This window comes from Aulonocara sp. 'chitande type north' Nkhata Bay, linkage group LG4 (assembly GCF_057382095.1).
Source record: "Aulonocara sp. 'chitande type north' Nkhata Bay isolate Kocher_YH1m ecotype deep benthic linkage group LG4, A_spYH_male_GT1.1, whole genome shotgun sequence".
NCBI lineage: Eukaryota > Metazoa > Chordata > Actinopteri > Cichliformes > Cichlidae > Aulonocara > Aulonocara sp. 'chitande type north' Nkhata Bay.
The window spans coordinates 1372217-1385673 of NC_141347.1; the positions used below are offsets into that span (position 1 = coordinate 1372217).

Here is a 13457-nt window from a genome sequence, read left to right on the forward strand (position 1 = left end):
AAAAAAAATCCTCTTGTCTAAGATGTTAGTCACAATACACTAATTGTCAAAATAGCATCATTGTTTGTTTAGACCAGGGGACGGAAACCTGCGGCTCTTTAGTCCTTATACTGCGGCTCCGGGTGGTTTGGGAAAAGAAATTAGAAGTATTTAGCTGAAGTGTATTTTATTTGTGTTTAGTTCTTTTTTTAAACTTGTAGTTCTAAATTGGAAGATTATTGTGATTTTGAAATATAAAAATAAAATTATATCTTATTTTTTCATCGCTCAAAATAAGCGTCACACTCGCGGAAGCCGGTATACCCGCCGAAACGCCGTGCATTTATCGACTTTCAAACCCAGATAGGCCAGTTATGGATCTTCGGATCCACATTATGTCAGTAACTTCTCCACCGTGAACTATGTTAAAAACAAACACCGCTCACGCCTCACAGATGAAAGCTTACAGTCCTGCGTAAAGATGAAAGCCCCGATTTGCAGACGCTGTGCGCAGAGGTTCGGGACCATAAGTCTTATTGTAAACATATCACGGCAGACCTGACAGTGTTTGCATGAACACGCTTTTCAGCATCTCTTTATTGACCACTTTTCACACGCGGTTGCTGTACGCACACAGCCGGCTGTAGCTTTTCAGCTCACAGCCCGACACACAACAGCAGAGAGAGCACAGACTTTAAGGTGGCGAGGCGTGATTGCGGGTGCTGTTTTTTTTAGCAGCATAGTGCTTTTTTTTCCAATTACTTTTTAAAAGTCAGGTCAAGGCTCCAAAAGCCCAAAGGCGATATAAGGGTGGCGGCTCACAACAGTTTTTGTTTACTACATGGATTATTTTAGTTCAGCTGGGTGTCTTTCCTTTTGTTATATTTCTTTAAGAGTTCAAAATGTGTTAATTACATAAATAAAATGTAATTTTCTCTGTAGCACTTCATGGATTTCATAAGCAACACACCTTAGTTGCTCTGTGGATTATTTTAAAAAGCAGTTAAAAACTTTTCTGTTCAAACAAGCCTTTTGTTGATCTACATATTTTATATTCTTTACATTATGTACATTTGATCTTTTACATTGTGTATAATGTCTATTGATTGTATTGTTTATTTTAATATTTGTGTACAGCGCTTTGTGACTGCCTGTCTGTGAAAAGCGCTTAATAAATAAACTTTGCTTACTTCCTTTAGTTGTTCACACAAAGCATAAAGGTAAAAAAAAAAAAAAACAATATATACAGTGTTATCTTCATTTTAGATTTCAAAAAGTATTTGCGGCTCCCAGTGTTTTCTTTTGCGTGGAAACAGGGTCCAAGTGGCTCTTTGTGTGTAAAAGGTTGCAGACCCCTGGTTTAGACAATGAAAAATGTGTGAAAGTATAAAAGTGGACAGCTTTATTTTTCCGTCCCTGGGGCACATAAGGCTGGCTTTGGTAAATAAGGTTTAAACGGGAGTTTGTCTTATTCACGCTAAAACAGGAATAACTGCTGTACCCGTAAAAACGTCAAATGTAACCCTCCGCGGGGACCACTGAGCCAAATAACTGCGACACTTAACTCGCTTACAGTCAATGCTTCGCACACGGAAATGTATACTAAAAACAGCCACCTTTGCCGCTTGACAAGTTTTAAGGCTAGTTTTTCTAGCTCGACCAAAAGTGTTTCCCCTCCCAAAGAAACCCGGTGTCTGTACTTCCGAAAAAAGGAGTGAAGCCCGGTGTTGTGCCAAAAAGTGATTGTCTGCCAGAAACTGATTGCCGTCCGCGGGAGCGCGCGCAGCTGCTTAAAGCTGCAGCGCCCGGATTACTTGCGTTGCCAGCTACTTCCGTGCAACTGATATAACGTGGGGGGAAAAAACTCAAACACATTTATGCCTTTGCTATTAGGCAAAGGTATGCATTTATGGAGCTTTAACGTTTCTTGTAACCGAATTATGACGCTTATCAGAAGGTTGCTTTCAGTGTGTAGCGCAGTCACGAATGACTACACGCATCACGATGGAATAATTAATGCCCACAGGTTTAGTATGTCTACTCTCGTTGTTCATATTTGTTATAAGACTGTGGAATAGTAGTTAAAACAATAAAGACCTATTGTGCCAGTATCACCATGACTCTTTCTTGTTTGTTCAGAATAACGACTGAGAACATGGCATTTTAGCGCTACCAAAAAGTGATTGTGGCCTATAACTTGTCACGGAAACAATATTTCGGCTCCAAACTTGGCGGATGTCATTTAGAAGGGTCATATGTCAAATATTACATCTCAAACAGTCCCTTAGAACTGCTGAATAACCATTAAGGGAACGATAAAACTGATAATATGCAATTTTCAACCTGCCAAAAAGTGATTGTGGCCTATATCTTGTCACTGAACCAATGTTTCTGCTTCAAACTTGGTGGATGTCATTCAGAAGGGTCCTATGTGACATATTATATCTCAAACACTCTCCAAGAACTGCTGAAAAACTTTTAAAATAACATTAATACCAATAATATGTCATTTTCAACCTGCCAAAAAGTGATTGTGGCCTATATCTTGTTAATGAAATACTATTTCTGCTTCAAACTTGCTGCATGTCATTCTGAAGGGTCCTATGTGACACATTATATCTCAAACAGTCCCTTAGAACTGCTGAATAACCATTAAGGGAATGATAAAACTGATAATATGCAATTTTCAACCTGCCGAAAAGTGATTGTGGCCTATATCTTGTCACTGAAACAATATTTCGGCTTCAAACTTGTTGGGTATCATCCAAAAGGATGATATGTGGCACATCATATCCCAAACAGTCTCTAAGAAATGCTGAATAACTTTTAAAGGAACATTAATATTGATAATATGCCATTTTCAGCCTGCCAAAAAGTGATTGCCGCCTATATCTTGTCACTGAAATACTATTTCTGCTTCAAACTTGGTGGATGTCATTCAGATGGGTCATATGTCAAATATTACATCTCAAACAGTGCCTTAGAACTGCTGAATAACTTGTACAAGAACAATAACACTGATAATATGCCATTTTCAAGCTGCCAAAAAGTGATTGTGGCTTATAACTTGTCACTGAAACAATATTTCTGCTTCAAACTTGTTGGATATCATCCAGAAGGGTTACGTGTGACATATTATATCCCAAACATTCTCCAAGAGCTGCTGAATAACTTTTAAAAGAACATTAATACCGATAATATGTCATTTTCAACCTGTGCATAAAAAGTCAAATTTCAAAAGTGTTGTAATTCAAAAATAATACAAAAAAAGGATAATGGCCAAATGGAAACAGGTGGGAGGAGATCTGCTTAAACACATTAGGAACACCAAGTAATAGGAAAGAGAAAACAAACGGTAATAAAAATGTCATTCCAATACAGCAATTATTGACAAGATATAGGCCACAATCACTTTTTGGCAGGTTGAAAATGACATATTATCGGTATTAATGTTATTTTAAAAGTTTTTCAGCAGTTCTTGGAGAGTGTTTGAGATATATGTCACATAGGACCCTTCTGAATGACATCCACCAAGTTTGAAGCAGAAACATTGTTTCAGTGACAAGATATAGGCCACAATCACTTTTTGGCAGGCCGAAAATGGCATATTATCAATGTTAATGTTCCTTTACAGGTTATCCAGCAGTTCTAAGGGACTGTTTGAGATGTAATATTTGACATATGACCCTTCTAAATGACATCCGCCAAGTTTGAAGCCGAAATATTGTTTCAGTGACAAGTTATAGGCCACAATCACTATTTGGTAGCGCTAAAATGCCATGTTCTCAGTCGTTATTCTGAACAAACAAGAAAGAGTCATGGTGATACTGGCACAAATGGTCTTTATTGTTTTAACTACTATTCCACAGTCTTATAACAAATATGAACAACGAGAGTAGACATACTAAACCTGTGGGCATTAATTATTCCATCGTGATGCGTGTAGTCATTCGTGACTGCGCTACACACTGAAAGCAACCTTCTGATAAGCGTCATAATTCGGTTACAAGAAACGTTAAAGCTCCATAAATGCACACCTTTGCCTAATAACAAAGGCATAAATGTGTTTGGGTTTTTTCCCCCCACGTTATATCAGTTGCACGGAAGTAGCTGGCAACGCAAGTAATCCGGGCGCTGCAGCTTTAAGCAGCTGCGCGCGCTCCCGCGGACGGCAATCAGTTTCTGGCAGACAATCACTTTTTGGCACAACACCTGAAACGTCAACGGTCTTCAGCATTTTGTCGGCACGGTGTCTGCTCGCAGGTCTGCCAGTTGGACAGACGATAAGCCCAGTAGCAGGTAGGCTAAACACAGCAGTATCTTCGCTTTATTTCTGCTGTTTGCAAAATGCTAGCTACTTCACGCAAATGAATGTTAGAGCAGTTTAAACCATCGTGAGAAAATCCTGACTCCCACACTGAAAGAAATGGTTACACTGGAACCTATTGTTCATCTCTCCCGGGAATTACTTCCCACGATAAAGTTTTTTTCGCCCTAACCACAAACAGCTAGCGTACGAATGCACTTATAGGCATCCAAATCCCGCGTGGGAAATCTGCCAGGCTGTAATAATTATGTTAAAAAAATTTGTTTGATAATTCGTCGTTTCTGTGCTGTTTGACTGCACTTATCAGTTAACGTCCGCGTGCCATTGTCTACAGTAGCGTGCGAATGTCCGTTGGAAATGTCACAGTTAGTATTTCTTCCCCATTCCGCAAAATCAGTGTTCCGGTCATTTCGCCACACAAATATTTGATATATCCGCTGTGCAGTGGCGGTCCTAGCTGTTTTTGCGCCCTGGGCGAACACTCCCTCTGGCGCACCTTGCAAACGAAGGGCGCCCTTACTCCCAGCAAATGGGCGATAGAAAACTGATTGGTGCCTATGCCGTTCCCAATATGCGCTGGCATGATGTCGGGGCAGCATGAGTACCAGCAATTTTTTTTATTTATTTTTTTCCCCCATGCCCCTGATGGCGCTCCCCACCACGATGGCCCCCCCCCCCCCCCCCCAAACCGCCTGTGTCGCCCCTATCAAAAACCGCTACTGCCCCTGTGAAATGTTGCGAAATCCATAAATAGTGGATTTAAAAGCTGTGTGTGGCAGTAATTTCTCAGACTCGCTGGTCTTGTTCAGCGTTTTCCAAACTAGACTTACTGGGATGAGGAAATGTGCAGCTCACGTTACTCACCGGGTTCCATAATCCCTTTTTCAAATGAGTCATCTGCCGTTATTACAGGCTGTCACAACAGTGACCATGCAAACGCTGTCAGAGTAATTACACAAATTGAAATATCGTTGCCAACTATTCCATCAGAAGACTGACAGGAGCGGTATGTAAAGAGCTGTGCAGTGGTTTGCTTTTTAAAATGCAGATTTTATACACATACATTTGGTATAATTCATCATTTACCTAATACAGTTTTTGTAACGTTTCTCATGACGTTTAACATTTCTGAGTAGGAATAAGTAATCGACGTGCACTGAGTTGAAGATGCGAGAAGTTAATGTCCACCTTTCACAAAGTATCTGCCCGTTACAGCTTCTAGGGAAAACAATCCTTCTTTTCTTTCTTTTCTTTTTGTGAAGCTTGAAAAAATGGAGAGCCAGAGTCAGGTTTTGGAAAGGCTGCGCACAGCGTTTGAATCGCGTGTTACAATACCGGAGAAGTTTCGCAGGACACAGCTGACCAACCTAATGTCCATGATCAAAGACAACGAGGAGCAGATTGTAAATGCGCTGCACAAAGACCTCACAAAGGTACAGGACTGTGCTCACGTGTTCCACACAAAGCATGAACACATGACTGTAATTCTCCAACACATAATTACGCAACTAAAGCCTCAGGCTTTTGTTTGTCTTGCTGTCATGATGATTTTGCAATCATGACAATTTGTTTTAAAGCCCGTAATACAACTGTACGGAAGTGGTTAACATCTCCTTTAAAAAACATTAAAGTGAGAATAGTTTAGTGAATTTAATCGATAAATCCAATGGTTTTATTAGTAGATTATTCATTGTTGTCTGCTGTTCTTAAATAAGCACTAATTGTCTTGCTGTTGTTGCTGTCGTTGCACAATAGCCAAAATTTGAGGCTATCCTGTCTGAGGTTGAAATAGTGATGAACGAGCTCCATTGCGCCCTCAGTAACCTCACAAGCTGGATGCAGCCGGAGTATGTGAGCAAAAACTTGGTAAGTTTAAAAAAAAAAGACTTATTAATAGTGTGTGTGCGACCAAATAAAACAAAAAAGGAAACGTTACACAACTGTTTTCATGGCCCAAGTAATACTCCTCATGTCAAACAAGTTGAACCTCTTGTGTCCTCGCAGTCTTTTTCCTGCAGAGAGAAATCCCTGGCACCTCCCAGAGAGATTTCAGGCAGTGCCAAAGGAAATTCACCACTGCAGAATGATGAGAATGAATGTAGCAACTCCACTCTGAACGTATTTATTAGGAAATCACTGTTAAACAAAGAGCACAGACTGAAATACGACGTGTGCTGCGCTTTCTATTTTTTGCAAGATGAAATTTATGGCCAGTGCCTCATTGGCACATATAGTTTTCAGACTGTTTTTAATGTTAAATTTATAAAATGTATATGTCTAGCATTTACTGACAGCAATCCAGAATATCTTCATATATCTATGCATGTCCTGCATTTTGAAAAGCCTTTTCTTGCTGCATAATTTATTTTGTAATGTTTTCTGTTGTTCAGGCCACAAAGCTTGATGAATGTTTTGTACGGAGGGAACCTTTAGGAGTTGTGTTGATCATCGGGCCATGGAACTACCCCATGCAACTTCTCATCGTACCCTTGATTGGAGCCATTGCTGCAGGTAGTTCCACAAACACGCTTTTAGCAAAACTAAATCCTGAAGGCAACATTAAAATTGATGACAATAATGTAATCACAGGTACCTTGAGTGAGGTGACTTCAGAGATTTAATGCTAGCTCAGGAAAAATGTAACTGGGAGGGGCGTGGTGGTGTGACATGTGAATACCTCACAGGAGCGCGCTGAACAATCTGCAGACGTCTTAGGGATGTTTTGAAGTTCAATAATTCAAATGTGATGAAATAAAGGGATGACTAACAGTTCATAGACACAGTGGAACTCAACTTGGTAATATTTCTAAAAGTAAGAGCGAAAGTTTTAAAGTGAGCTGACAGAATTTGCAAATATGGCAACGAGTCCTAGAGTCCACCTTGAATGATTTTATAGACTTCACGTGCCTTTACATGCTGCCTGTTGTTGATGTCTTTGATTAGGAAACTGTGTGGTCATCAAGCCCTCCGAAGTCAGCGCCGCCACAGACAATCTGATAACGGAGCTCATCCCCAAATATCTGTCTAAGGTGAAATAACTGATAATATCAACCAGAAGTAACAGACAAATGAGTTTTTCACAATTGTTATGAATAGAGATGGGCACAGTGAACGTGACAGTGACGATATGACTGTTGACAGGACTGTTATGCAGTTGTTCGCGGTGGAGCAAAGGAGACCCAAGCCCTTCTGAAGAATCGATTTGACCACATTTTCTACACAGGTAAAAACCTCAGAGCACACAGGTATGCATCAGATGTCAGGAATTTTACATAGCCAAAGCTTCACTGTACTGTTTAGAGGTTTAGATGATTATGAGTTAATTATGAACTGTCTAATACAGCATGTCAATAGTAAAGTGACACACAATTCTCTCCTCTTTTCCCTGGTTGGCTTAGTAAGACTGAAATGTAGATTATCCTTTTCTGTTCTGGGAACTGAGTCTTCACCCGTCTTTGTTAGGTTCTCAGGCTGTGGCACGCGTTGTCCTCCACGCTGCTGCAGTCCACCTGACCCCAGTGACCTTGGAGCTGGGAGGCAAGAGCCCCTGCTTAATATATGGTCGGGTGAATGCCACTGCTGCTGCTCACCGCTTGGTGTGGTCCAAGTTTTTCAATGCTGGCCAGAGCTGTGTGGCACCGGATTATGTTCTGTGCTCGAAAGCCACTTGTGATGCCCTTGTGCCTGCGTTGCGCCAGGTCCTGGAGGACTTCTACGGCAGTGACATTCAGAAGAGCCCCGATATGTCACGCATTGTAACACCTAAACACTGGACTCGTCTGATGGGACTGCTCAACAGGACCAAGGGCAAGGTCGTTGTGGGAGGAGAGCACGACGAGAAGGATAGGTACATAGGTGGGTTAAAAAGTATTTTAAGGAGGATTTGGTGTTTGGTATAAGACCGTATATTAGCTGGTATACATTTACTTTTAAATAAACAATGCAAAAAATGTTACACCAGTCGGCCACAACATTAAGAATACCTGCCTAATATTGTGTAGGTCCTCTCTTTCCACCAGCTCTGACCCGTTGAGGCGTGGACAAGTAATCTCTGTCTGGTATCGGGACATTGGTAGCCAGTCCCTTGGGTCCTGGCGGTTGCAGGGTAGGGCCTGTGGAGCGGGCTTGTTCCAGTCTTTCCCATTGTTGCACAGTTGGATTTGGATCTGGAAAGTGAGGAGGCCAAGTCAACACTTAAATTCTTTGTCATGTTGAACCGGTCTTGAACAGTTTCTCTGGTGTGATGGGACACATTGTCCTACTGGGGGAGACTGCTGCCACTGGGGAGTGCCATTACCATGGCAAGGTGTGTTGGGTCTACAAAAATGTTTAGGTAGGTGGTACAAGTCAAACTAAATAAACATCAATGTCAGAACCCAGGATTTCTCCACAGAACATTACTTTTTCCTAGTTTTTGTTCATTGTTGTGGCTGATCTGTGTTTAGATCACACTTTTACTTAATGTTTCAAGGAAAAACAAAAAGAGGAAATTATCAGTCTTCTTGACCATTGATGTAGGGAAAGTTGCTCTCCCAGCCCAGAGTTAGCCTTGCACCGCTTTTAAAAAAGAAAAAGAAATTGCCTTTCAGCTTTGAGACCTGTACTATATTGCCAGAATTATTTGCTTGTCTGCTTTCACATGCATATGAACTTGAGTGACATCCCAATTTCAATCCATATGGCTGAAAATACCTTCCGCGAATGGATGGATGGTTGAAAATGACATCAGCCTAACCTTTTCAGATCTAACTTCCACAAGTTTAGCAGTGTGTTTCTGGGAATTTTTGACTATTCTCTCAGAAGCACATTTGTGAGGTCAGAGACTGATGTTGCATAAGAAGGCCTGACTCGCAGTCTCTGCTCTACATAATTCTTCTCAAAGGTGTTCTTTTGGGTTGAGGTCAGGACTCTGGCAGTTCTTAGACACCAAACTGACTCATCCATATCTTTATGGAAATTGCTTTATGCACTGTTAGTGATGTTGTAACAGGAAGGGGCCATCCCAAAACGGTTCCCACAAAATTGGGAGTGTGAAATTGTTCAAAATATCTTGCTCTGCTGAAACGTTAAGAGTTCCTTTCACTAGAACTAAGGGACTGAATCCAACTTCTGAAAAACACTACACCATAATTCCCCCTCCACCAAACTTTACACTTGGCACAGTGCAATCAGACCAGTACCATTCTAGCGACAGAGAAGTGTGATTGGTCTCTCCAGAGAACAAATCTCCACTGTGTTAGAGTCCAGTGGCAGGGTGGTGAACACCACATGAAGTTTGGGGCTCTGTAACGGTTGGCTCTGCAGAAACGTGGTGACCTCTGTGCACTATGCACCTCAGTTGTTATTTTATATGGCCTACCACTTTGTGGCCGACTTACTGTCGATCCTAATCGCTCTAACTTGGTTATAATGCAACAGCTGACTGTGGAATATTTTTAATAGTGAGGAAATTTCATGAGTGGACTTGTTGCAAAGGTGGCATCCTATCACGGTAACACACTGCAATTCCCTGAGCTCATGAGAGCGACCCATTCTTTCACAAATGCAGTAAAACTGCTTGATTTTATCCACCTTGCCATGAAATGATTGGAACACCTGAATTAAATGACTTGGATGGCACAGTGAATACTAGTGTTTAAATAGTCTCACTTTTTCTTAAAGCAGTCTTTATATTAGAGTGTGACCAGTGTATTGATGGGGCTGATATATTGGCTGACATTAGCTATTTGGAGATTCATTGGTGTGATGAGTGATTAAATGAGAATGTAAAAAGTAAAGAAGAGACAAGAGAAACACCCTTCAACCAAGTTATGCATGTTGATTTTGTTTGTCCACCAGAGGGCGTTCTACAACTTTCCTGCTGGTAACATGGAACAAACGACAACCAGCAGATCAGAGCAGAGTTGGGCAATAAAACAAGATTATTTTTAAACTGCATTGTCGTTAGCTTAGTAAAGACTCAAACATTAACTACATATAAAAATGTTAGAAAAATCTGAGTGAAAGGGGGAAAAGCGCAAACAAAAACCAAACAAATGGATTCATGTGTATTTTTGTACCCAAGTTACTAACAGAAACCAGGTTACATGGGTAACACACTTCATTATTTTTGTCAGTGAGATCATTATGTTATTCTTCTTTTGACTGCATCCTTTACAGGTCATCTCACCTCATTCCTTGTATCCTTTTTTTGTCACACTTTTCTATAAAGTAGCTTGAGTCTGAATTTCCTTGACTGAAAAAAATGCATATATGAAAGAATATTTTGTCCTCATCTTTCCATAGCTCCAACGGTAGTGGTGGATGTAGCTGAAGATGATGCTCTAATGGAGGAGGAGATCTTTGGCCCCATCCTGCCGATCCTCACGATTGAGTCTCTGGAGGAAAGCATCAAATTAACCAAAACAAAAGAGAAGCCTCTGGCCTTCTATGTTTTCTCAGATGAATCCTCTGTAAGAACACAGAACTCTGCAGCCTCCACTTTCTGCTGTAACATTTATAACATTTAGTCTTTTAGCTAATATTGTCATTATTTCTTTAAGGTGGTGAAGAAGGTGCTGGAAAATTCAAGCAGTGGAGGATTCTGCTCTAATGATGGAATTGTGCACATGGCCCTGCCAGGCCTGCCCTTTGGAGGTGTAGGTATGTGTCAGGCTGGCCTGCTGAGAAAGAGATGTAAGAGATGCAGTCATATGCGTAACCAGTGTTCACTCTGCCATCCAGGAAACAGTGGATTTGGTCACTACCATGGTCACTGGGGCTTTGAGGCGTTCAGTCACCAGCGAGCAGTCATGCTGCGTGGTTGGGCTTTGGAAAAACTTAACGCCCTGCGCTACCCACCGTATAGTGATGAAAAGTTGAGCTGGCTGCGCTGGACCACCTCACCCAAGAGCTGCTCAATCATGTGATGACCGGCAAGAAGAGTGTGAGTGAGAGCGAGAGATGATGAGTAACGGTTCACATTAAGGATTTTGTAATAAGCCTTAGTAATTAAGTTTATTTAGATGTTAAGGCATTCGTATCTTACTTAATAACAGTATAGATGTTTAAGAAGTTGCTTTGAGTGTCTTAGTTATTTAGAATAACATTAAAATTCATTGTGGTTTGACTTATCCATGAAGGAGTCGCTCGAGCCTCGATTATATTTTCTGCATCCACCGGTCTGCTAAGATGTAGTTGGATGTAAATAACAAAAATTATGTCATCTTACTTACTTTTATGCTGTTTTATTAAATAACTCATTTTTGTTAATATTGGCTCTAAATAGACAAGTTTCTTATTAAGGTTCATGACTCTGTTATGCTCATAATATTTCTGTTATTTTTACAGATCCCCCATCTGGACTGAGCGCTGCATGTTGTCAAGTGTCATTCAAAAAATGAATAAAGTTGCATTCAAATAAATCATTTTAGTGTTGAAGCAGAAAAAGAAATAGCTCTTTTGAATTTATTTTGTTACCCAACAAAGACGATGTTTTATTTACCTCACTGGATTATTATACCTGTGGCAGTATCGGGCATGTCTTAGGAGTGATGATGCATATGATAAACATATGATTATTTCCTTTTGAAAGAGCTTTTCCCAAAGTGCTCATTTTCTGCACAAACTATCTGCTGAAATATTAACTGCATTACTGACTTACTAGCTTTAAAAGCGAGTAATCAAAGATGCTTCCTGTTGCCTTTTTCCCCCTCTTTGTTGTCCTACCTCTACAAACTGTGCTGTATTAATCCTGTGGTTTAACTTGGCCTGTTAGACTGTACCAGACTGAGGTTCTTGAAGTCATGTGCCAAGTACTTTTTGAAAAGTTCCTGCCTTTCTAACAGTTTTGAATAACATCTGACATGTCAGGTTAATGTTTTAAAAAACTGTGTCGAACAGCCTTAAAAAAAAAGAAAAAAGCTTTTTAAGAAAAGTAAAATTCTCTCTCATAATCTTTATATTATGAAGGGAGAAATCGGTGACCAAATCGGTGTTGGCTATGTTTATTTGATAGAGCTTTTTCTGAATGTTTTATAAAAGTGACTTATTTTTGTTCAAAATGATGTTTGCTGAGTGTCGGTATGTTAGAAATGTATCAGAATTGTAATACTGTACACTAATATCATTGCATTGACAATGAGCATATCTAATAATACTCTTCAAATAGGGAACATTATTAAAGTGAATATAATCTTCAGTAAGACTTACAACTAGTGATTGAGACAATGATGCCTCCTGATAATTGCCTGCCTAAAATGTTAGCATGTTGGTCTTTTTGTAGCCAGAAGCTATCACGTTTAGCGGTGCAACGTTTGGCTAATGTTAGCTAGCTTGATTAACAAGGTGCCGACTTCAAACTTATTGTGTTAGTAATGCAGCTATACAAGTAATTTTAGCAACTTTAAACCAATAATGCTCATGAGTATCTTTCTCCTGTAAGTCGAAACCATATTATATTTGCCAGGAAATTATATATTTTGTTATTGTTTATTCAATCTTCTGACATTAAAAACAAATACTAATTAGCATTTGTTAGCATATGCTGGTTTCATTTTCATGACGGTGAAATGTCTCATCTTTGCTACACTTGTGCAACTCATTGCTTAAAAATGCATTGTCCTATTTATTTACTTTTTTGGTTGGGAAACCAAAAGTACACTGACATCTCATAAAAGCTCATTTATCAAATATGACACACTTGGTGTTACATGTTAAGCATAATTATAATAGTAATTGTTACACTTTATTTTCATATGCTTCCTAAAATTGCCTTTTTGACCTATCAACTGATAAAACTTGTACTATTTCATGTAGATTTTTTTTTTTATTTAGAGGTTGGTTGTGTTATTGTGCACACATTAATTTTTCTCTAACTTCTTAATGGAAATAAAAGATGATACTGTGTGGTAAGTTTACATCTGCAGTTGTTATAGACGACATGCTGTGGCGTTAAATGGCCGCGCATCTTAAATGTCAACTGTGTCCTTTCCTGTTCCTGTGCTGCATAGTTATGTGTAATTTTGTTACAGTGTTGCCGTTTTAACAACTGTACAGTTTTAGCCAGATGGTTTCTGTCACTGTTTTTCGTGAAGTAATGTGAATAATGTAACTTTGCTTCATGGTGTGACAAAATTAATAAAAAATAAAAATACAGTTTCAAACACAGCCT

General features: G+C 39.8%; 1 protein-coding gene across 1 annotated transcript; it reads left to right on the forward strand.

The window, feature by feature from the left end:
- The first annotated feature begins 1505 nt into the window (after window positions 1-1505).
- Window positions 1506-13441, forward strand: aldh3b1 (aldehyde dehydrogenase 3 family, member B1). The gene is made up of 12 exons (XM_086287878.1): window positions 1506-1703; window positions 4194-4278; window positions 5569-5739; window positions 6062-6172; window positions 6697-6817; window positions 7250-7335; window positions 7448-7529; window positions 7769-8161; window positions 10592-10758; window positions 10849-10948; window positions 11030-11231; window positions 11636-13441. Exons 3-11 carry the CDS (start codon window positions 5578-5580, stop codon window positions 11212-11214), a joined length of 1407 nt encoding a protein of 468 aa, XP_086144004.1. The 5' UTR covers window positions 1506-1703; window positions 4194-4278; window positions 5569-5577; the 3' UTR covers window positions 11215-11231; window positions 11636-13441.
- The last annotated feature ends 16 nt before the right edge of the window (window positions 13442-13457 follow it).

Bases quoted from the DNA above. Each gene is read 5' to 3' on its own strand.
- aldh3b1 (XM_086287878.1), top strand. From the start codon at position 5,578: ATGGAGAGCCAGAGTCAGGTTTTGGAAAGGCTGCGCACAGCGTTTGAA. The intron at 7,336-7,447 runs GTGAAATAACTG...GACTGTTGACAG, and splicing joins TCCCCAAATATCTGTCTAAG to GACTGTTATGCAGTTGTTCG. The intron at 10,759-10,848 runs GTAAGAACACAG...TATTTCTTTAAG, and splicing joins TTTTCTCAGATGAATCCTCT to GTGGTGAAGAAGGTGCTGGA.